The following is a 26,231-nucleotide window of genomic DNA, read 5'->3' as shown; positions in this document are numbered from 1 at the left end:
CCCAAAAAATTAGGTCTGCCACTGTTTCCACTGTTTCTCCACCTATGTGCCATGGAGTAATGGGACCAGATGCCATAATCTTTGTTTTTAGAATCTTGAGCTTAAGCCAACTTTTTCACTCTTCTCTTTCACTTTCAACAAGAGGCTCTTTAGTTCTTCCTCACTTTCTGCCATAAAGGTGGTGTCATCTGCATACCTGAGATTATTGATTTTTCTCCCGGAGATCTTGATTCCAACTTCTGCTTCATCCAGCCCAGCATTTCTCATCATGTACCCTGCATATAGGTTAAATAAGCAGGGTGACAATATACACCTTTGACGTACTCCTTTTCCTATTTGGAAACAGTCTGTTGTTCCACGTCTAATTCTAACTGTTGCTTCTTGACCTGCATACAGGTTTCTCAAGAGGCAGGTCAGGTGGTCTCATATTCCTGTTTCTTTCAGAATTTTCCACAGTTTATTGTGATCCACACAGTCGATGGCTTAGGCATAGTCAATAAGCAGAAATAGATGTTTTTCTGGAATTCTCTTGCTTTTCCAATGATCCAATGTATGTTGGCAATTTAATCTCTGGTTCCTCTGCCTTTTCTAAATCCAGCCTGAACATCTGAAAGTTCATGGTTCACATACAGTTGAAACCTGACTTAGAGAATTTTGAACATTATTTTACTAGCATGTGAGATGAGTGCAATTGTGCAGCAGTTTGAGCATTCTTTGGCAATCCCTTTCTTAGGGATTAGAATGAAAACTGACCTTTTCCAGTCCTGTAGCCTCTGCTAAGTTTTCCAAATTTGCTGGCATATTGAGCACAGCACTTTCACAGCATCATCATTTAGGATTTGAAATAGCTTAACTGGAATTCCATCACCTCCACTAGCTTTGTTTGTAGTGATGCTTCCTAAGGCCCACTTGACTTCACATTCCAGGATGTGTGGCTCTAGGTGAGTGATCACACCATCATGATTATCTGGGTCGTGAAGAATTTTTTGTACAGTTCTTCTGTGTATTTTGCCACCTCTTCTTAATATCTTCTGCTTCTAAGTCCATACCATTTCTGTCCTTTATTGTCCATAAGCCTCTTATCCTTCTCCATTAGAACGAAGACAGACTGAAAACCACAATCACAGAAAATGAACCAATCTAATCACATGGACCACAGTTCAGTTCAGTCACTCAGTCGTGTCCAAATCTTTGCGACCCCATGAATCAAAGCATGCCAGGCCTCCCTGTCCATCACCAACTCCCGGAGTTCACCCAGACTCACGTCCATCGAGTCAGTGATGCCATCCAGCCATCTCATCCTCTGTCGTCCCCTTCTCCTGCCCCCAATCCCTCCCAGCATCAGAGTCTTTTCCAATGAGTCAACTCTTTGCATGAGGTGGCCAAAGTACTGGAGTTTCAGCTTTAGCATCATTCCTTCCAAAGAACACCCAGGGCTGATCTCCTTTCGAATGGACTGGTTGGATCTCCTTGCAGTTCAAGGGACTCTCAAGAGTCTCCTCCAACACCACAGTTCAAAAGCATCAATTCTTCAGCGCTCAGCCTTCTTCACAGTCCAACTCTCACATCCATACATGACCACAGGAAAAACCATAGTCTTGACTAGATGGATCTTTGTTGGTAAAGTAATATCTCTGCTTTTGAATATACTATCTAGGTTGGTCATAACTTTTCTTCCAAGGAGTAAGCGTCTTTTTATTTCATGGCTGCAGTCACCATCTGCAGTGATTTTGGAGCCCCAAAAAAAAAGTCTGACACTGTTTCCACTGTTTCCCCATCTATTTCCCATGAAGTGATAGGACCAGATGCCATGATCTTTGTTTTCTGAATGTTGAGCTTTAAGCCAACTTTTTCGCTCTCCTCTTTCGCTTTCATCAAGAGGCTTTTTAGCTCCTCTTCACTTTCTGCCATAAGGGTGGTGTCATCTGCATATCTGAGGTTATTGGTACGTGGACCACAGCCTTGTCTAACTCATCAAACTATGAGCTATGCCATGTAGGGCCACCCAAGACGGATGTGTCATGATGGAGATTTCTGACAAAATGTGGTCCACTGGAGAAGGGAATGGCAAACCACTTCAGTATTCTTGCCTTGAGAACCTCATGAACAGTATGAAAAGGAAAAAGATAGGACACTGAAAGATGAACTCCCCAGCTTGTTAGGTGCTCAGTATGCTACTGCAGATCAGTGGAGAAATAACTACAGAAAGAATGAAGATGCAGAACCAAAGCAAAGACAACACCCAGTTGTGCATGTGATTGGTGATAGAAGCAAGGTCCGATGCTGTAAAGAACAATATTGCATAGGAACCTGGAATGTTAGGTCCATGAATCAAGGCAAATTGGAAGTGGTCAAACAGGAGATGGCAAGAGTGAACATCGACATTTTAGGAATCAGCGAACTAAAATGGACTGGAATGGGTGAATTTAACTCAGATGACCATGATATCTACTACTGTGGGCAAGAATCCCTTAGAAGAAATGGAGTAGCCATCACAGTCAACAAAAGATTCTGAAATGCAGTACTTGGATGCAATCTCAAAAATGACACAATGATCTCTGTTCATTTCCAAGGCAAACTATTCAATATCACAGTAATCCAAGTCTATGCCCTGACCAGTGATGCTGAAGAAGCTGAAGCTGAACAGTTCTATGAAGACCTACAAAACCTTCTAGAATTAACACCCAAAAAAGACGTCCTTTTCATTATAGGGGACTGGAATGCAAAAGCAGGAACTCAAGAAACACCTGAAGTAATAGGCAAATTTGGCCTTGGAATACAGAATGAAGCAGAGCAAAGGCTAATAGAGTTCTGCCAAGAGAATGCACTGGTCATAGCAAACACCCTCTTCCAACAACACAAGAGAAGACTCTACACATGGACATCACCAGATGGTCAACACCGAAATCAGATTGATTGTATTCTTTGCAGCCAAAGATGAGGAAGCTCTCTACTGTCAGCAAAAACAAGACTGGAAGCTGACTGTGGCTCAGATCATGAACTCCTTATTGCCAAATTCAGAATTAAATTGAAGTAGGGAAAACCACTAGATGGTTCAGGTATGACATAAATCAAATCCCTAACAATTGTACATTGGAAGTGAGAAATAGATTTAAGGGACTAGATCTGATAGAAAGAATGCCTGATGAACTATGGACAGAGATTCATGACATCGTACAGGGGACAGCAATAAAGACCATCCCCAAGAAAAAGAAATGCAAAAAAGTAAAATGGCTGTCTGAGGAGGCCTTACAAAGAGCTGTGAAAAGAAGAGAAGTGAAAGCAAAGGAGAAAATGAAACATACACCTATCTGAATGCAGAGTTCCAAAGAATAGGAATGAGAGATAAGAAAGTCTTCCTCAGTGATCAGTGCAAAAAATAGAGGAAAACAATAGAATGGGAAAGACTAGCGATCTCTTCAAGAAAATTAGAGATACCAAGGGAACATTTCATGCAAAGATGAGCTCAATAAAGGACAAAAATGGTATGGACCTAACAGAAGCAGAAGATATTAAGAAGAGGTGGCAAGAACACACAGAAGAACTATACAAAAAAGATCTTCAACAACCCAGATAATCACAAGCGTGTTATCACTCACCTAGAGCCAGACATCCTGGAATGCAAAATCAAGTGGGCCTGAGGAAGCATCACTACAAAAAAAGCTAGTGGAGGTGATGGAATTCCAGCTGAGCTATTTCAAATTCTAAAAGATGATGCTGTGAACGCACTGTACTCAGTATGTCAGTAAATATGGAAAACTCAGCAGTGGCCATAGGACTGGAAAAGGTCAGTTTTCATTCCAATCCCAAAGAAAGACAATGTCAAAGAATGCTCAAACTACTGCAAAATGGTACTCATCCCACACACTAGCAAAGTAAGGCTCAAAATTCTCCAAGCCAGCCTTCAACTACGTGAACAGTGAACTTCCAGATGTTCAAGCTGGATTTAGAAAAGGCAGAAGAACCAGAGATCAAATTGCCAACATCCACTGTATCATCGAAAAAGCAAGAGAGTTCCAGAAAAGCATCTACTTCTTATTTATTGTCTATGCCAAAGCCATTGACTGTGTGGATCACAATAAAGTGTGGAAAATTCTAAAAGAGATGGGAATATGAGACCACCTGACCTGCCTCTTGAGAAATCTGTATGCAGTTCAAAAAGCAACAGTTAGAACTGGATATGGAAAAACAGACTGTTTCCAAATAGGAAAAGGAGTATGGAAAGGCTGTATATTGTCACCCTACTTATTTAACTTATATGCAGGGTACATCATGTGAAATGCTGAGCTGGATGAAGCAAAAGCTGGAATCAAGATTGCTGGGAGGAATGTCAATAACCTCTGATATGCAGATGACACCACCCTTATGGCAGAAAGTGAAGAAGAACTAAAGAGCCTCTTGTTGAAAGTGAAAGAGGAGAGTGAAAAAGTTGGCTTAAAATCCAACATTCAGAAAACTAAGATGGCATCTGGTCCCTCACTTTCTTGCAAATTAATGGGGAAACAGTGGAAACAATGACAGAGTTTATTTTGGGGGGCTCCAAAATCACTGCAGATGGTGACTGCAGCCATGAAATTAAAAGGCACTTATTCCTTGGAAGAAAAGTTATGAACAGCCTAGATAGCATATTAAAAAGCAGAGACATTACTTTGCTAACAAAGGTCTGTCTAGTCAAGGCTATGGTTTTTCTAGTAGTCATGTATGGACGTGAGAGTTGGACTATAAAGAAAGCTGAGCACCAAAGAATTGATGCTTTTGAACTGTGGTATTGGAGAAGCCCTTGGACTGCAAGGAGATCCAACCAGTCCATCCTAAAGGAAATCAGTCCTGAGTGTTCACTGGAAGGACTGTTACTGAAGCTGAAACTCCAATACTTTGGCCACCTGATGGGAAGAACTGACTCATTTGAAAAGACCCTGCTGCTGGGAAAGATTGAAGGTGGGAGGAGAAGGGGATGACAGAGGATGAGATGGTTAGATGGCATCACCGACTCAAAGGACATGAGTTTGAGTAAACTCCAGGAGTTGATTATGGACACGGAGGCCTGGTGTGCTGCAGTCCATGGGGTTGCAAAGTTCGGACACGACTGAGCGACTAAACCCAACTGAAGTGAGGACTTCTCTGCAGGTACAGTGGATAAGAATTCACCTGCCAGTGCAGCGGGCATGGGTTCAATATCTGGTCCTGGAAATATCCGAATGCCAAAAGTATATGAGATCTTCAAAGAGTTAAATAATAAGACTTCTTTTTTTTAACCATACCACATGGCTTGTGAGATCACAATTTCCCTATCAGGGACTGATCTTGCACCTGCACACTTTCAGTAGTGAAAGCATGGTGACCTAACCACCAGGGAATTCCCAAATAAGATCTATTTTTGAAAAAGAAATTATAAACATAGCTTTAACCAAATTAAGTTTTGTTTTTATGCCATAATTGACCACATGTAAATAATTTTAACAGTATGGCTTATAATAATGAAGTACATATACTACAGGTAATTTTGTAAATTCTAAATTCTTCACATGAGATAAAAATAATATAATTTTGGTATTCACATATTACCTTATAGTCAGCAGGCCCAGGAGTAGTAAAAACTTCTTTCTGAACCAGGAAGACAGTCCGAGGAACAGAAGAACCAAATGCACTTTTCTTTGGTTTCTTCCAGTAGGTGTTGCTAAGGTTGTCGATGAACGTATTGTTTTGGATATTATAAAACCCAGGACCTAGAATTATGAAAAATATAATATATAATAATAAGCACCCCTTTAATTCTTTTAAACTTAGTAACTTTACTATTTTATTGTATTGCATTTATTGAATGAGTCTTTAAATTCTATAGTGCTTTAAAGTTTTCAAAAGTTTCACACACCTGATTTCATATAATCCCATAATAACCCTTTTACTTATCCCTGCCTCTGTGCTCCTCCCCTCTGCCCTCTCCTCACTGGTAAACACTAGTTTGTTCTCTTTATCTGTGAGTCTGCTTCTTTTTGTTTTTATTCAGTTTATTTAGTTTGTTGTATTTTTTAGATTTCACATATAAATGATATACTGTACTTTTCTTCTCTGACATTTCATTTAGCATAATATCCTCAAAGTCGGTCTATATTGCTACAAATGGGAAAAGTTCACTCTTCTATGGCTGAGCAGTATTCTGTTTTTTATATACATCTTTATAAACTGAGTAACTGTAGGCAACTTTTTTAGAAAGACTTCTCATATATTGCTGACAGGAATGCAAAGTGCTTTGCTACTTTGAAAAACAATTTGTCAACTTCTTACAAAGTTAAACTTATACTTACCATATGACCCAGAAATTCTACTTCTAATTATTTTTCCAAGAGAAGTGAAAACAAACCAAATATCCATCAGCTGGTGAGCAGATAAACAAAATGTGCTACACCCAAACAATGGAATACTACTCAATAATAAAAAGAAAAAATAAATGCAACAACATGATTGAAACTCAAAAACATTATGCCAATGAAAGATGATATACAAAATTCTAAATAATGTGTGATTCCATTTACATAAAATTTTAGAAATGGCTACCAATTCTTTGCTATCCATGTCATTGAGAGATAAAGTTTCACGCCCTTCTGTTCAATATGGGCTACCCTGGGTCATTTGACTGACTAATAGAATGGAGCAGAAATGATGTCCTGGAATTTTCTGAGGGTCAGTCATAAGAAGTCTTGCAGCATCCTATCAGATCTCACGGAGCCCTGAGCTACTATGTCAAAATTCAGCTACCCTAGGGCAGCAATGCTGGAGCTATGCACACACTCTGAATGACAGTCTCATCTGAACTCTGCCTTCCAGAAACCCCACAAACTAATGAGATATGATAGAAAAAGCATTTTTTTAAGCCACTAAGTTTGTCATGCAGCAACAGACAACCTATACGCCAGTGTGTGTATGCTCAGCTACTTCAGCTGTTTCCAACTCTCTCTGACCCCGTGGACTGTAGCCCACTGGCTCCTTTGTCCACGGGATTCTCCAGGCAAGAATACGGGAGTTGGTTGCCATGCCTTCCTCCAGGGGATCTTCCCAACCCAGGGATCAAACCCATGTCTCCTGCACTGAAGGTGAATTCTTTCCCCACTGAGCCACCTGGGAAGCTCTATATGTTTTGTGTTATATTCTTAGATATATAAAGATTACCCACTGTAATCTAGTATATGTCTTTCTATATAAATATATAACATGTATTATATATAATAATTATATATAAATGTATATCCTTATATATAACATATATTATATATATATATATATATTTATATATATATATATATATGAATACCCACTGAGAATACTAGAACATATGATTGGACATCCCCCAAAATAAAATTTTAACAAAATTGAATATCATAAGTTACATTACTGGCAGTGACCACATAGTTAACATATTATATATGTTCATCTACCAAGAGAAAATTAGGAACTTTATTGAAAAAAGGAAAGCAATAGAAAATTACAACTAAGATATGTGATAAGTTAAATTAAAATCTTACTAAAATTACACATTATTTTTATCTAAGTTTAGGGTATAGTCAATGCTTAAAAAAAAAATGTTGGCTTAACAACACAACCCACAGAACAAAAAAAAAAATTGTACTTTCTGGTGCATCCATCTTGTTAAGAATATTAAGTTACATCAAGTTAGAGTGGATACATATGAATTTCCAACCTGGCATTTTCTCTGTCTTAGAGTCTTGTGTGAATCGAGCAGCACTTTGACCAAATGAGGTATTTTTCAATCCTAATGTTTTCTTCAAGGGCTTGAAAGCAGTTCGAGATTCATTGTATGTGCCAGGAGCTGGAGTGATTGATTTCATAGGGACAAACCTCTAGTGAAGAACAGGAAAATATGCCAGTTAGAAAGTAATGGTACATTTTGATATTTCATGACTTAAAAGCTGCCTTTTTAGTAATATAACATCTAGAGTTTAATTTATTTCTTAATGAAGTGAAGAAAATGTAGATGAATTAAGATCTTGTACCTATCAAAACATAAAATATATACTTTTAGTAAAATCATATGTATATTAATACAGTAATGCATTATATACTTTGCTAAGCCAGAAAGACTTTTCAAAGGACATCATCTCATTATGAGATTCAGATGATAGTGTATGGACAATCTCCACATTTAAGATATTCTGAAAGTTAAGATAATAAATAAAATCTATATGATCAAATACAGTTTCTTCTATGTAATAAAACTGTACAAATTGACAAAGTCCCTGAATATGTATATTCAATTAACACAACAATATTAGCTACCTTAAGAAAAAATCTTATAGATTCAAATGGTACATAAATCACTTTAACTTATAACATTAAATTTTTTATATTATAAACTTACAATATGCTTACTTGGTATATTCATTTTCAGGGAAGCCTAGTGTGCTGCAGTCCATGGGGTCACAAAGAGTCAGGCATGACTGAGCGACTGAACTGAACTGACTGATTAAATGTATCTATATGTAAACTATGAAATCTTATGACATATAGATTGTATAATTTATTTTTTAACTTTTTTATTTAGAATTAATTTAAAATTTGGAATATTCAAAGTTATAAATAAAAATAATACAGAAAATTCCTGTGCAATGTTTATCCAGGTTCACCTACTGTTAATATGCCATTCACTTTTTTCATTTGCCCACTTTATTTCTGCTTTTCTATTTGTATGTCCATTATTCCCTCTCTCTTTCTCTATACACCCACACACACACACACACTCACACACACACACACTCACAGAACTATTTAATGGAAAGTTATGAATGTTGTGCTGTGGCCAGCCCCTTCTCTCTAAATCCTTTGTGTGCATTTACTAAAAATAGGGATATTTTCTTACATGTATTTTCTTAATGTAGCAATGATATAAGACTTTTATTTAATCTACCATTCATATTCCAAATTTGTCAGTTGATCTAATTATACCTCTAATGCAATTTTCCCATCCAATACATCATCTAGTCTAGGCTCAGATATTGCTTTTAGCCTCCTTTCATGTAGAAACATTTCCAAAGCTTTCCTAAATACTATCTTATTATTTAAATGCTGAGTACAATATTTTTAAATGGTAACATTCAACCCTGGCTGCATTTCTTGACGAGTTTAAAAAAAAATAATTGATGCCTGCCTGGGCCCTATTCTGGACCAGCTCCATCAACTCAGAGACAGGAAAGAAAGCAATTGGATTTGTATTAAAATTTCCCAAAATATTCTAATTTGCAGCAAAAGTTGAGAAGCATTATTATAAAGAAAATCTTAGGTTTTAAAAGTTACTAGTTGAAGACATAAGAAAATTCAATGCATTTAGATAAAATACCAGACAAATCCTTTAAGTCGATGACTTTTTAAAATAAGTATACCAGAAACATGTCTTTATTCCTAAAAAACAAAAACTGTCTTCTAAGTCCACCTGGTTAATTGAATTATTGCTTTTTCAATCATGCTGCCGCTAAGTCACTTCAGTCGTGTCCGACTCTGTGCGACCCCATAGACGACAGCCCACCAGGCTCCCCCGTCCCTGAGATTCTCCAGGCAAGAACACTGGAGAGGGATGCCATTTCCCTCTCCAATGCATGAAAGTGAAAATTGAAAGTGAAGTCACTCTGTTGTGCCCAACTCTTCACAACCCCATGAACTGCAGCCTACCAGGCTCCTCCGTCAATGGGATTTTCGAGGCAAGAGTACTGGAGTCGGGTGCCATTGCCTTCTCTGTTTTCAATCATAGTCATTAATAAATCTATCCATATTCAACTAAACACTAACAATAGGCTAGCAGGCGATCCTGTTGGTTTTAACTCTTCCACATCTTTCACTTCAGAATCCCTTAAGCAAAACTGATACGATATTCCTTTTCATTTCTGAGAAATATATTTAAAATATTATAATTGATGCCAAGTGATGTCACATTAGGACTATATATTGGATGAACAGAACACCATAAAAACTGAGAGTTCTGGTTGCAAAAATGTGATTTTTAAAAATCAAGGGCACACACAGTATCTCACTCCCCTACATCCATTCTGTGTTGTACCTCAAGTACCATCAAGCTGCTCAAGGCAAAGACCTAGTATTCATTCTTGATTCCTCCTAGTCCCTTACCACAACATTAACTCATTAAAAAGTCATGTTAATTATGTCTCCAAACTATACCTGCAATCTACCTGTCTCCAAGGAGGTGCCTCTTAAGTACAATGAAACCAAAGTAGTCACATGTAGTCATCTAAAGGTTAATAACCTTTCCTAGTTAAGATAATCAGAGTTTACACAGTACAACTGGAGAAATATCACAACTACTTGATCCAGACAGTGCCACATTATAAAGGTTTGTTAGTATTATAATGTTCTTGCCTAAGAAATAGCTTCAGTTCAATTCAGTTCAGTTGCTCAGTCATGTCCGACTCTTTGCGACCCCAATAATTGCAGCACGCCAGGCCTCCCTGTCCATCACCATCTCCTGGAGTTTACTCAAACTCACGACCATCGAGTCAGTGATGCCATCCAGCCATCTCATCCTCTGTCATCCCCTTCTCCCTGCCCCCAATCCCTCCCATCATCAGAGTCTTTTCCAATCAGTCAACTCTTCTCATAAGGTGGCCAAAGTACTGGAGTTTCAGCTTTAGCATCATTCCCTCCAAAGAAATCCCAGGGCTGATCTCCTTCAGAATGGACTGTTTGGATCTCCTTGCAGTCCAAGGGACTCTCAAGAGTCTTCTCCAAAACCACAGTTCAAAAGCAACAATTCTTCGGTGCTCAGCTTTCTTCACAGTCCAACTCTCACATCCATACATGACCACAGGAAAAACCATAGTCTTGACTAGATGGATCTTTGTTGGCAAAGTAATATCTCTGCTTTTGAATATGCTGTCTACGTTGGTCATACCTTTTCTTCCAAGGAGTAAGTGTCTTTTAATTTCATGGCTGCAGTCACCATTTGCAGTGATTTTGGAGCCCAGAAAAATAGTCTGTCACTGTTTCACTGTTTCCCCATTTATTTGACATGAAGTGATGGGACCAGATGCCATGATCTTCATTTTCTTTTTCTTTTTTTTTTTTCTGAGTATTTGGTTTCAAGCCAACTTTTTCAATCTCTTCTTTCACTTTCATCAAGAGGCTCTTTAGTTCCTCTTCGTTTTCTGCCATAAGGGTGGCGCAATCTGCATATCTGAGGTTATTGATATTTCTCCCGGCAATCTTGATTTCAGCTTGTGCATCATCCAACCCAGCATTTTTCATGATGTTTCATGATGTTTCATGACTGGTTTGATCACCTTCCAGTCATATACTCATTAGCAAAATATATTTAAAACCCAGAGTAAAATTTCTTATAAGATAAACTGAACTTTCACATATGCAAATTTGCTTAGTAGAAAATGTTTAATAAAAATTACAATCTGAATACTAATCTCTGCAATATTCTTAATATTGTAATCTTATGTCATTTAAGTCTATGCACATTTGGGAATATGATTTGCCTAGACTGTATCTGTTCCCAACTTATTTACATACCACTTTTCTTTCTATAACCTTCCTAACACCACTGAATTTGTTGCTAGCGTTTCCTTTTCCCTGTTATCCTCTATCCGTGAAACCACTGTAGAACATTACCTGGGACTGAGAAAGAAAAGCAGGTGATGCATCAGTCACGTTTGATGTCGCACTTTTATGCTTCTGAAACTGACTCTTAATGTCATATTTTCCTGGCCCTGGTACTCCCTAAATTACAGAAAGAAAAAAAGACATGCTCTCTTTAAGAAAGTATCTATAGCACCTAAGGGAACAGTTGGTTAAATATCTGAACCAAAGCTACAGGGCTTTTAAGTGATATTACCAAAGCTCTTCATTAAAAAGCAAGCCAGAACAAACTTAAGAGCAACAAACAAAAAAAAAAAGAGAGAAAGGCTTTGCTTTCCTCTGCAAAGCCACCCAGGAACCTAAAAACACACTGCTTGAAACTTTGCTGCCCTCTACTGATAGATCTCAGAAAAAAAAAATTATCTGAGCCTTTCATGTGATTAAACATTACATTAAATAAATATGTTTCTTCCATTTAAGATAGATCTCAGAAAAAAACACTTATCTGAGCCCTTCACGTGATTAAACATTACATTAAATAAATAATTTCTTCCATTTAACTTATACAACCAGCTCTTCTATTTTAACTACAAATGTTAGAAGATATAAGACATTAAGCTTTTAACCTAAATACTTTACAAAAGATAAAATTAACTCAGTAAATAATAGGATTGAGTTTTAATTATCCTGCTAATAAAATATAAATATGTATCAGGAAGTACTATTTATTCATCATCAAATATTTTAATTACCTTGATAAAGTTCCTTTCATAGTATATAAAAAGTTAGATTTAAGTCATCTGCTTCATATATAACTCTCCTACTTTTCTATAGTTGAAAGAATTATACATTGATTTATGAATTAAAAACTGGGCTTATAACTTGGATATAAAATGAAATTCTATCAGTAAATTCTGTCATCTATATTATTATAATACATCAAAATCCAACCATGTCTCCCAGCCTCTACAAGTACTCTGACCCAAGCCACCGTCTCTTATCCAGGTTACTGTAAAAATCTTCCTAACCACCTCCCCTGCTTCCAATATTGCCCACCTTCAGTCTGTTTCTACCACAGAAGCTAGTAATGGGTCCAGTTAAGGCCCTTAGTCAGATTGCACCATCCCCCTTCTCAAACCCATTCAATGATTTTCAATCTCACTTCCAATTAAAAAAAAAGAAAAAAATATATCCTAAATATAAAATGAATTTCACTTCCAGACACACTATTACCACTCTAACCTCCTCTCCTACTACTCTCTCCACTCTCTCCACTCTGTTTCCCAAAAGATCAATCATATATTCACCTAAGGACCTTTGCACTTACCATTCTCTTTGCTCAGAATGTTCTCCTAGATAGCTCCAAGGTTCACTCAATTCAGTCAGTTCACTACTCAATGTTACCTTCTCAGTGAGCCATTTCCGGGAAACCCAAACAATCCCTGTTCCCTCTCCTATTTTTCAACCTTATCATTTTTTACTACCCAAAATATCATTTCCTGCTATGTTGTAAGCTCCAAGAGGGCAGTTTTGCTTTGGTTTTTTTTTTTTTTTTTTTGGTTTTTGTTTTTTTTTCTGTTTCATTGGTTGCTGTATCTTTAGAGAACAGAAGAGTAGCTGGGGCATACTAGGTGCTCAGTAAATACTTGCATGAACTCATGCACTGAATCTTACATTTTCAATGGCCATATAACGACTTTAGAAGATATGTCCCTCTGGGAACTAATATGTCTCCAAAGAACAGCATTATCCATTTGTAATAATAGTAAAATATCTATAATTTAAGTAAAAAAATAATTTGAAAAATTCTTTAGGAGAAATTCTTGTACGTAAATACCTCTTCTTAAAAACAAATTAGATTCTAAAAATGTATGCAAAAGTCCGTATTATATTGTCTCAAATGAACAGAGTTATGCAATTATTTGATGGCTGACAGAAAGATTCACTTTGGTCATGGCATCTAAGTTTGTTTTTTCCTATGAACTTGCAGAAAGATACATTCAGAAGAAAAAAAATTTCTATATAATTCTGAGTGTATTTAAACCTATGAAATATGTATCAATACAAAAATATGAACAAATATTCAAATACATGATGTAATATGTATTTTTTTTACAGATATGCTGTATCAGTTTTCTCTCTGTATAGGCAGGCATGATAAAAAATAATTAGCTACTGACAAACAGGGACTACTACTACTTTCCTCCTGTTCTGAACAGTTGTTTAGGTGGTCATTAATATGGAGCATAGGGAAAAGACTAAGTGTGATCCATGAGGTAAGTGAATATACTTAGTCTTGAGAACTATTTTGCTAAAAGACTAAATGAAATCTTGATCTCTTCAATAAATACTTCCTTTTCCTTTTCTTCTGTTTTCCATAAAGTTTCTAATATTACTGAACTTTGTTTCACTAAAATAACATAGAATAGTAAAGTCAGGTCTTTATTTATAAAAAGTTAGAATTTAATAAGCCAATTCTAAATAAGTTCCAAAATAGGACTGTGAGACACTCACCACTGAAGGGCAGGTCTCCCTTTGTGACAGTGTAAGAAGGTAAAACAAACTCTGCAAAGACCAAACCCTAGACACAGGATGAAAATGCTGTGATATTTATCCTGCTTTTACAAACTGTGATCAGCAAAACACCTGCACTAATATCAGTCTATTAAGTACATGGCCTCCCAGTGTCTCCTCTGAGATCTTGAATCAGAATCTTTTTGGGCACAGGAATCTATACTTTTAACAAGCCTCATAGAGGATTCTCAGGCACAATAAAGAACCACAGCTCAGCCAAAAAGGAGTCCCTACCACAGCTTTTTCTGCAGAGTACATCTATCTTAAAGTAGAAGGCTTAGATCTTAAAAGTATCCTGCCTTAGGAAGAAAACTTAAGATTACTGTGGCAGATTGTTTATGTAATCTTTTCATGTACAACCTAATAAAAATGGCCCTCTTTAGACCACGTGCTATCTAATGGAAGGACACACAGTCACTTATAAAGCAGTGTTTCCCCTACCTCAGGCAAAGGAATATGCTTGAGGCGGATGCACTTAGCACCTCTTGTAGAAAATTACAGGACAAATAAATTGCTCAACAAATAACTTCAAGGAAAGGAGAGAGAAGAAAAGAGGGAGAGAGCAACAGAGATGTATCAATCAACACCAATGGCAATGTGTGGACATTCTGTGGATCCTGTTTCTATATTTATACGACACTGGAAATTTGAACACTAATTAAAAATCTATCATATTAAGTAAACACTGTGAATTTTTTAAGATAATTATTTGGTTTTTTAAAGACTATCTTTCAGAGGTCACTACTGAAATGTTTACAGATGAAGTGAAATAACTAGGATTTAATAAAAAAAAAAAAAGCTTTCTTTAAAAACTAGGGTATAATCATTTATTTGATCAGATGGTGTGTAGAAGTTACAGGGACTGGGGAAAGGCAAACAGTTTAACCTTTACTCCTCTAACTTGGAGCCACCATCAGTGATGATGATTATTTCCACAGAAAATACTAAAAGCTTACTATGTACAAAGCAGTGTACATACTAATAAATAAAGCATGGGCTTTGCTTTTGAGAAGCTTACACTAGATCCCAACCCATGCTTTACAAGAGAATTATCTGGGGAACTTTTAAAAATAATGCCTCGTTCTACTTTATTCAAACTAAGGCCAATAGAAATGAGACCCAGGCATTATTAAAATTTTAAAAGCTTTCTGTTTAATGTTAATATGCAGTCACAACTGAACCTTAAAATAGTTTAAAACTCACACTGCTAGGACCCTGCAGGTACAATCACTTTCCAGTAGTTCCATAACTGCCATTTTTCCCTAGAGTTCCAAAGTCCCCTTCTGTAAATAAGGACTATAGTGCGACCAGGCTTCCAGATTATTTCTTCCAGCTCATGTTCTATAATTTTAAATTCTATAATTAAACTCTATAATTATATTTTCTTGAAGAAAATTAGAGATACCAAGGGAATATTTCATGCAAAGATGGGCTCAAGAAAAAGACAGAAATGGGATGGACCTAACAGAAGCAGAAGATAAGAAGAGGTGGCAAGAATACACAGAAGAACTTACAAAAAAGATCTTCACAACCCAGATAATCACGATAGTGTGATCACTCACCTAGAGCCAGATCCTGGAATGTGAAGTCAAGTGGGCCTTAGGAAGCATCACTAAAAACAAAGCTAGTGGAGGTGATGGAATTCCAGTTGAGCTATTATTTCAAATACTAAAAGATGATGCTGTGAAAGTGCTGCACTCAATATGCCAACAAATTTGGAAAACTCAGCAGTGGCCACAGGACTAGAAAAGGTCAGTTTTCATTCCAATCCCAAAGAAAGGCAATGCCAAAGAATGCTCAAACTAGTGCACAATTGCACTCATCTCACATGCTAGTAAAGTAAGGCTCAAAATTCTCCAAGCCAAGCTTCAGCAATACGTGAACCATGAACTTCCAGATGTTCAAGCTGGATTGAGAAAAGCCAGAAGAATCAGAGATCGTTGCCAACATCGGCTGGATCATCAAAAAAGCAAGAGAATTCCAGAAAAACATCTATTTCTGCTTTATTGACTATGCCAAAGCCTTTGACTGTGTGGATCACCACAAACTGTGGAAAATTCTTAGAGATGGGAATACCAGGCCACCTGACCTGCCTCTTGAGAAATCTGTATGCAGGTAAGGAAGCAACAGTTGGAAATGGACATGGAACAACAGACTGGTTCCAAATAGGAAAAGGAGTACATCAAGGCTGTATATTGTCACCCTGCTTATTTAACTTATATGCAGAGTACATCATGATAAATGCCAACCTGGATGAAGCACAAGCTGGAATCAAGATTGCAGGAGAAATATCAACAACCTCAGATATGCAGATGACTCCACCCTTATGGCAGAAAGTGAAGAACTAAAGATCCTCTCAATGAAAGTGAAAGAAGAGAGTAAAAAAGTTGGCTTAAAGCTCAACATTCAGAGAATAAAGATCATGGTATCTGGTCCCATCACTTCATGGGAAATAGATGGGGAAACAGTGGAAACAGTGACAGTCTTTATTTTGGGGGGCTCAAAAATCACTGCAGATAGTGACTGCAGCCATGAAATTAAAAGACGCTTACACCTTGGAAGGAAAGTTATGACCAAGCTAGACAACATATTAAAAAGCAGAGACATTACTTTGCCAACAAAGGTCCATCTAGTCAAGGCTATGGTTTTTCCAGTGGTCATGTATGGATATGAGTGTTGGACTATAAAGAAAGCTGAGCGAGGAAGAATTGATGCTTTTGAACTGTGGTGTTGGAAAAGACTCTAGAGAGTCCCTTGGACTGTGAGGAGATCCAACCAGTCCATCCTAAAGGAAATCAGTCCTGAATGTTCACTGGAAGGACTGATGCTGAAGCTGTAACTCCAATACTTTGGCCACCTGATGCAAAGAGCTGACTCATTTGAAAAGACCCTGATGCTGAGAAAGCTTGAAGGTGGGAGGAGAAGGGGACGACAGAGGATGAGATGGTTGGATGGCATCACTGACTCAATGGACGTGAGTCTGAGTAAACTCCAGAAGTTGGTGATGGACAGGGAGGCCTGGAATGCTGCAGTCCATGGGGTCACGAAGAGTCAGACACGACTGAGTGACTGAACTAAACTGATAATTATATTTTTAATTTTCAAATTATCTTTATTATTCTTGACATCTTCTTTATTCATGTATGCATTATCCTCCATCTTTCTCTGAATATTAATTATAATTTTAATTATTTATAATTTTGTTTTACTATCTGTTTCCTTGGAGTTTCCTTGATGTTGGCTTCTTGATTTTTTGCTTTTGTGTTTCATGTCAGGGAGTTCCCTCAAATGTCTGGTGATCCCTTCCTCCTCATTCAGATGTAAGAGTGAGTCACTGAAAAATGTTACTTAAAATTTCACACGTGAATAGATGTGATTTGAAACCTACTGAACTTCATTATGTTGTGACAGCCTCACAACTCAGCCTTTGTATTAGCAGGCCCCCAAATGTCACTCTTTTCTCAACCTTGGCTGACAATTTCGGTGAGTGGGAAAAGTGCCTAGAACATCTCCCTACTCTCTATATAAGCTTAAATTCTCCATTTCCTTTCTTCCTTACTTATAATTATGAAAAAGTAAAATACACAAAACAATTCCCACATATACATTACCCAGGGTCAATAATCCTCAACTACATCCCCATATGTTTCTAATCCAATCAATCTGCCCAATTCTCACTCATGATGTACAGGCAAATCCAAAATATCATATAATTTCCATCAATAAATACTTTAGGATATATCTCTAAAAAATAAAGGACTCTTTCTTTAACATAACCACAAAACCATTTTTGTATCTAAAAAAAATCAACACTTGACTTTTTAATTATCAGAGTTCAAATGTTTGTGATTGCCTTATAAATTCATGTATATATTAAATATATATCAAATATGGAAATACAGAAATAAATACATATACACAAGGTGTAATGCAATAAGATAGCAGAAAGGGCAAAGATAAGGAGGGGAGGAATATTTTTTTTACTAGCTCTATTCAGATATCACAGGGTTTTACTTTCGATGCTTTGCTTAGTCTATAAAACTCAATTTTGCGATCAATACTTACTTAGATAATGTTTTTAGCTTTCCCTTTCTGTGATCCTTCTTACAAATAAAACAAACACTAATTCCCTATAGTTACTGAGCATCACTGTGTGGCAGGCACTGTACTTGATACTATTCCTCCTATCTTTAATCCTTAAAAATCCTGCAAGATAAACAAAATTACTCAAGTTTGCCTAACTGGGAAAATAAGATCCATGGAGATTAAGGAACTTACCTCTAAGACAACTAGTAGGAACACAAAGAAAACTAAGGTCTGACTAACTACAAAGCCCCTCTTCTTTTCTTCAAGGAATATTACCACAAAAGTGGTAATTACACAGATCATGGCAAAACTGGTTGAAGACCATTAAATTTTCATTAACCTATTACATAGTGACATGTCCTCTTTTATATTTCATAACAGAATTCCTTTGGTTGTCCATTTTTACAAATAACTGAATTGCCAGATATGTGCTAGGTACATGCTAAGTTCCTGGATATATAACAGGACAGACTTGTGCCCTCAGGAAGTAAAAATTCCAGTGAGAAAGACACACCAATAACACCAAACAGATAAATAAACTATTTCTAAATTGCAAGTAACGCAATTTGTATGAAGAATACAGAGTGCTAAGTTAGAAAGGAACAATGAAACTTAGACAGGAAAGACAATTTATGTTGAAACCTAAACATAAGAAGGAGCTTATCTTGGGAAGAATGGATGGAACAGAAAAGCATATACAAAGGGGAAATTGGTCAGTACAGCATTCCTGGAAGAGGCTGGCAGGAACAAGTTTACATCTAGAAGTAAAATTTCTCAGTCATATGGTAATACTATATTTAGCTTTTCAAGGAATCATCAAACTGTTTCCCATAGAGACCATACCATTTCACATTCCAACTAACTACATACAAAGGTTTCAATTTCTCCACATCCCCACCAACACTTGTTGTTTTCCATTTTTTATTATGTAAATCCCAGTAAATGTGAAATGGTACCTTGCAGTGATTTTGATATGCATTTTCCTAATGACTAAAGGTGTTGGATATCTTTTTGTGTGTTTACTGGGCATTTGTATATCTTCTTTGGAGAAATGTATATTCTCAAAAAGTCTTTTGCCCATTATTCAACTGGGTTGTTTGTCCTTCTGTTGTCAGAAAACATTTTAAGATGATATATCTGCCTGCCTGTGAAGATAAAAGAAGGGAGTGAATTTGCTATATGGCTCAGGAAACTCAAACAAGGGCTCTATATCAACCCTGGGATGGGGTTGGGAGGGGTGGGAATGGAGAGGGAGATGGGAGGGAGCTTCAAAAGGGAGGGGATATATGTATACCTATGGCTGATTCATACTGAGGTTTGACAGAAAACAGCAAAATTCTGTAAAGCAATTATCCTTCAATAAAAAAAGAAATTAATTTTTTTTTAAAAAAGGGAGTGAGGCTGGAAGCAAAGATACCTGTTAGGAGGCTATTTCAGAAGTCCAGGTAAGATAATGCTTTCTTACTTTGACCAAACAATAGTTCTAGTAATGATAAAACAGTAATTATAACAACAAGAATAATAATCATGACAGATTGCCTACAAACATGCCCACCAAAAATTCTTCCTATCCCTAAAAGTTCATGCCTTACCTCCCATCAGAAGATGGAGTTCATCTCCCTGTTTATGAATCTGAGCTGACCCTGTGACTTGTTCGGACAAACTGGTACCATATGGCTTAGAAAAATTACCCAACTAAGTCCAAAAATCCAGAGAATCACTGTACGATGAAGGTTCATTTCAGCAGGCCTAGAATTGGGGTGAGTTGCTCTCCTAAAGCATCCACAAGGCACTGATCCTTGGCCAAGATGAGAAACTACTGATTAACAGTTTTGTTTTGAAATTATGAAACCCTCGTGAGTTTGAGTGGTTGGCATCAGCTTGTTAGCATTGTTAATTGATAATAATAATTTGCACCTGGCCACAGTGAGCTAGAAGGTTCCATAGTTGATGCTGGTTACGCAATAGAAAATGCCTACGTGACCAGTAAAGTACAAGAAATTCTGATAAAAGACTTCATTTGAGCTCAGAGGTTTTGAGATATCCACACATCTGTTAGTGGTTCCTGATCTAAGAAAGAAAGCATGTCCTGATATGGCCTAATGGAGAGAAGACAATTAGAGCTCACTCCTGGCCTCTCTGGAACCATTTCAGCCTTTGATGACAAAGAATACTTTAATGCTGTTGCTATTTGTATTCTTTGTCTGCAAGAAACTGTAGATAAGTATCATCATTTGGGGCCTTGAGTCTTCTCTAGCGATCTAACTCCATTTGTTGCTATTAGCACAATCATGAAAATAACAAATAGTTGTTGTTTTAGGGCACTGCATTTTAGGTCAATTTGCTAGGCAGCAATAGGTGACCAAAACAAAGGTAACATTTACTGAGTACACACTCTTTGTCAGCAATAAATTCACAGACAATAAAATTGTGACACAAAGAAATTATTTCCAAAAGCAACATGGCTTGTAAGTAGGTGACTCAAAAATTATCAGCTACTAGCACAATCCCAATTTCCAACTCCCCTTTCCATAACCATTTGCCAGATCGGGGTAGAGTAGCCTTGCGACGCTGTCCTGGCTGATGTCATATAGTGTGTGTGTGCTCAGTCACTCAGTCATGTCTGACTCTTTGCAGCCCCATGGAGTGTAGCCCACCAGGCTCCTCTGTCCATGGGATATTCTAGGAACAAATACTGGAGTGGGTAACACTTTCTCCTCCAGAGGAATGTCAAGATCCAGGGATCAAACCTGCATCTGTTGCATCTTCTGCACTGGTAGGTGGATTCTTTACCAATAGCACCACCTGGGAAGTAAGCACTTGTCAGGTGGAGAACATATAATAGAAGGAAGAGCAGGGTTAGAAGAAAGACAAGTTCAACTTTGAAATGTTACTTTTATAGTTCTTATAAAACATCAAGCAGGAGGTATTATACAGACAGCAATTTGTGGAAGACTGGAGCTCAGTGGAGAGTTCAAGGTACACTGGAAGTGATCTGTGTATTTGGAAGTGATCAGTACATACAGGTGATACCCAAGGTCATCAGAGTAAAGGTGGTTTCTGAGGATATTGTGTAGACAAAGAAGAGAAAGAATTAAGAATATTATGTAATATTTATGTGATCTCAGTATTGTATTAATTTCAATATTAATTTATATATCACTAATCCTTGTATGCAGGTCAGGAAGCAACAGTTAGAACTGGACGTGGAACAACAGACTGGCTCCAAATAGGGAAAGGACTGCGTCAAAGCTGTATATTGTCATCCTGCTTATTTAACTTATATGCAGAGTACATCATTGGAGAAGGCAATGGCAACCCACTCCAATACTCTTGCCTGGAGAATCTCATGGACAGAGGAGCCTGGTAGGCTACAGTCCATGGTGTAGCTAAGAGTCGGACAAAATTGAGTTACCTCACTTTCAATTTTCACTTTCATGCATTGGAGAAGGAAATGGCAACCCACTCCAGTGTTCTTGCCTGGAGAATTTCAGGGATGGGGGAGCCTGATGAGCTGCCATCTATGGGGTCACACACAGTCGAACATAACTGACACAGCTTAGCAGCAGCAGCAGCAGAGTATATCACGAGAAACACTGGGCTGGAGGAAGCACAAGCTGGAATCAAGATTGCCAGGAGAAATATCAACAACCTCAGATATGCAGGTGACACCACCCTTAAGGCAGAAAGTGAAGACAAACTAAAGAGCCTCTTGATGAAAGTGAAAGAGGAGAGTGAAAAAGTGGGCTTAAAGCCTAACATTCAGAAAACTAAGATCATGGCATCTGGTCCCATCACTTTATGGGAAATAGATGGGGAAACAGTGGTTGACTTTATTTTTCTGGGCTCCAAAATCACTGCAGATGGTGATTGCAGCCATGAAATCAAAAGATGCTTTCTCCTTGGAAGGAAAGTTATGACCAACCTAGATAGCATATTCAAAAGCAGAGACATTACTTTGCCAACAAAGGTCCATCTAGTCAAGGCTATGGTTTTTCCAGTGGTCATGTATGGATGTGAGAATTGGACTATAAAGAAGGCTGAGCAAAGAAGAATTGATGCTTTTGAACTGTGGTTTTGAGAAGACTCTTGAGAGTCCCTTGGACTGCAAGGAGATCCAACCAGTCCATTCTAAAGGAGATCAGCCCTGAGTGTTCATTGGAAGGACTGACATTGAAGCTGAAACTCCAGTACTTTGGCCACCTGATGCAAAGAGCTGACTCATTTGAAAAGACCCTGATGCTGGGAAAGATTGAGGGCAGAAGGAGAAGGGGACAACAGAGGATAAGATGGTTGGATGGCATCACCAACTCGATGGACATGGGTTTGGGTGGACTCCAGGGATTCATGATGGACAGGGAGGCCTGGCGTGCTGCGGTTCATGGGATCGCAAAGAGTCGGCCACACCTGAGTAACTGAACTGAACTGTGAATTTATGAATCATTCTAATCTTTCAACTCTAATAATTTTTAGAGCACTTACTATACTAAAACATCTAGATTTAATATTTTGGTAAGACTGATGATTGTTCCATTTTCCAAAGGTAATTAAAATGCTTTTATTCTGGCTTCTAAAAACAAGTTGATGTCCAGAATCCTCTTCTATTATAGCATCTTACAGTAAGAAGAAATAAATTTATAAAGAACTTAAAATGATGATTTGCAACTTAAAATATTTTAGGTATGCTGAATTCAACAAAACATTGCTATATGATTATAATTGGCATTATCTTCTTAATTTAAAATTGAATATATTTAATAAGTATGTCCCAGGTACAGTTAACTCTTTGAGTCATTCAGTCATAAGGACTGATTGGACAGAACAATATGTAACTCTAACTTGAGAGTATAGGAAAGAACATGTGTTTATTATGTTCATTTTCATAATTGCAACATAAATTGTGGTTCATTTAGAAAGCATAATGCCTTCTGTTTCTGATCTCAGGAAACAAAATACTCTGATTTTTAAACAAGAAACAGTTAAATTTAAACAGAATTAAATCAAATAAGCATGGTTAGAAGAACTCAAAGTAACCAAAAAGATTTGAAAATTTTGTGTTAATCAATAAGTGTATTATAAGTATCACTGGGTCTCAGATATAGCACTTAGGTTATAGACCACTGAAATGAGAAAACTAAATACATGACCAGAAGTGCTCTGTAGAACAAACCATATACTAGTTGTGCACTAAGTTGCTTTACTCATGTTCAACTCTTTGCAACCCTATGAACTGTAGCCTGTCAGGCTCCTCTATCCATGGGATTCTCCAGGCAAGAGTACTAGAGTGGGTTGCCATGCCCTCATCCAGGGGATCTTCCTGACCCAGGGATCGAACCTGCATCTCCTGTGTCTCCTGCATTGCAGGCAAAATCTTCACCACTGAGCCACTAGAGAACCTTACCATATTTTCAGTAACAGAAATAGAAAATAGCTTTCCCATGTAAATCTAGACAAGTATATCAGGAGTATGTGAACTAAGAACTTCCAGATGTACAAGCTGGGCTTAGAAAAAGCAGAGAAACCAGAGATCAAATTGCCAACATTCATTAGATCATAGAAAAAGCAAAGGAGTTCCAGAAAAACATCTACTTCTGCTTCATTGACAACATGAAAGCCTTTGTATGGATCACAATAAACTGTGAAAAACTCTTAAAGAGATGGGAGTACCAGACCACCTGACCTGTCTCCTAAGAAACCTATATGTAAGTCAAGAAGCAACAGTTAGAATCCAACATGAAACAACTAACTGGTTCCAAACTGGGAAAGGAGTACCTCAAGTCTGTATATTGTAGCCCTGCTTATTTAACATCTATACAGAGTACATCATGAGAAATACCAGGCTGGATGAATAACAAGCTGGAATCAAGACTGCCAGGAGAAATACCAACAACCTCACATACACAGATAATACCACTTTACTAGCAGAAAGTGAAGTGAAGGGAAGTGAAGTGAAAGTCACTCAGTCATGTCCAACTCTTTGTGACCCCATGGACTATATAGTCCATGGAATTCCCCAGGCCAGAAGACTGGAGTGGGCAGCCGTTCCCTTCTCCAGAAGATCTTACTAACCCAGAGATCAAACCCAGTTCTCCCACATTGCAGGCAGATCCTTTACCAGCTGAGCCACCAAGGAAGCCCAAGAATACTGGAGTGGGTAACCTATCCGTTTTCCAGCGGATCTTCCTGACCCAGGAATTGAACTAGGGTCTCCTGCACTGCAGGAGGATTCTTTACCAGCTGAGTGACCAGGGAAGTCAATGGCAGAAAGTGAAGGGGAACTAAAGAGCCTCTTGAGTAGTGGGAAAGAGCAGAGTGAAAAAGCTGGCTTAAAACTCAACATTCAAAAAAAAAAAAAAAAAGATGGCATCCAGTCCCATCACTTCATGACAAATAGAAAGGAAAAAATGTGGAAGCAGTGACAGATTTTATATTCTTGGGCTTCAAAATCACTGCAGACAGTGACTATAGTCATGAAATTAAAAGAAACTTGCTCCTTGTAAGGAAAGTTATGACAAACAGAAGACAAAAAGCAGAGACATCACAATGCTGACAAAGGTCTATGTACTCAAAGCTATCATTTTTCCAGTAGTTATGTCCAGATATGAGAGTTGGACCATCAAGAAGGCTGAGCATTGAAGAACTGATGCTTTCAAATTGTGGTGCTGGAGAAGACTCCTGAGAGTCTCTTGGACAGCAAGGAAATCAAACCAGTCAATCCTAAAGGAAATTAACCCTGAATATTCCTTGGAAAAACAGATACTGAAGCTCCAATACTTAGTCACCTGATGTGAAGAGTCAATTCATTGGAAAAGACCCTGACGCTGGTAAAGATTGAGGGCAGGAGAAGAAGGGAACAACAGAGGGTGAGATGGTTGGATGGCATCACCAACTCAATGGACATGCGTTTGAGCAAACTCTGGGAGATAGTGGTGAACAGAGGAACCTGGTGCACTACAATCTAAGGGGTCACAGTCAGACTCAGCAACTGAACAACAACAACATCAGGAGAGGCAGAATTTAAATGTGAGCTACTAGGTTTGACTGTACATTGGAGTAGAAGATGGTTTTATGAAGTTTCAACCATTTTGTGAAATTGAGGGCAGCTGATAAAAGCTACCAAGATTCCTTAATACAGTTGCTCAAATAACAGTTCATGTCAACACTGGTATTAGTAATTCAGTTGTGTCAAAAATTTAATATAGCAAATCTGAAGCTATATTGCCAAGTTCTAAGCTAGAGTAAATATGAGTAAACATAGATATCCTGAAAATGAAAACTGTCACCACAATAATCAACAATTACGTAAGAATTATGTGATTCTGTGTTTAAAAATTTTTCACTAAGAGAAAACATACAAATAGTTTATATAGTTTTCCTGCAATTATATATCCAAATTATGGATGACCTGGTTGTGGCCAAGGTTTAAAATGCTTATATTAGTAAATTAGAACTATGTGAATGTTCAGAATTCATTGACATTTATTACTGTGCAACACAACATGAACTTCTGCCTAGAGTTATGTAACACAAGTGTATTCTTCCTGCTCCCTAAAAACCTAAATTCCTCTTTTTAAAGAAACAATTGACATTTAGTGAATAATACACAATTGAATATATCTAAATGAAATAAAGTTAAGGATTAAAATTCTTAAATGAAGCTAAAGGACCCTATAAGATTAATTGCTATTACACTCACAAGGATGGAGAATCCAAATGACGGCTGGGGCCAAGTGGGGATAAATACGTGTTGAATGTAAAATGGTATACTAAGGATCACTCATCCACACCAGGGGCAGCATTTAATCATCCCCAATTGACTGCTGTTAGATTTGGGCTTTTGTCTTTTTCATTTTTAAGAAAAGCTGAATATCTAGATTATATTTATGAAATTCTACAGGTTACAAATGTTGGTAACTAATTCAATTTTTTATAACTATGAATTGGCCATAATCCACTTGTAGGTTCAT

General features: G+C 37.5%; 1 protein-coding gene across 1 annotated transcript in view; it reads right to left on the bottom strand.

Annotated features, from left to right (window-relative positions):
* Positions 1 to 26,231, bottom strand: part of STPG2 (sperm tail PG-rich repeat containing 2) — a 349,046-nt gene that overhangs the window by 199,595 nt on the left and 123,220 nt on the right. The window contains exons 6-7 of the mRNA XM_040238384.1: positions 7,697 to 7,856; positions 5,565 to 5,726 (exon numbers count right to left, since the gene is read on the bottom strand). Coding sequence (XP_040094318.1) covers positions 5,565 to 5,726; positions 7,697 to 7,856 — 322 coding nt within the window. The remainder of the gene's footprint in view (positions 1 to 5,564; positions 5,727 to 7,696; positions 7,857 to 26,231) is intronic.

The sequence above is a fragment of the Oryx dammah genome, unplaced genomic scaffold (assembly GCF_014754425.2).
Source record: "Oryx dammah isolate SB20612 unplaced genomic scaffold, SCBI_Odam_1.1 HiC_scaffold_3, whole genome shotgun sequence".
Taxonomy (NCBI): domain Eukaryota; kingdom Metazoa; phylum Chordata; class Mammalia; order Artiodactyla; family Bovidae; genus Oryx; species Oryx dammah.
This window is presented reverse-complemented; position numbering and strand designations above follow the sequence as displayed.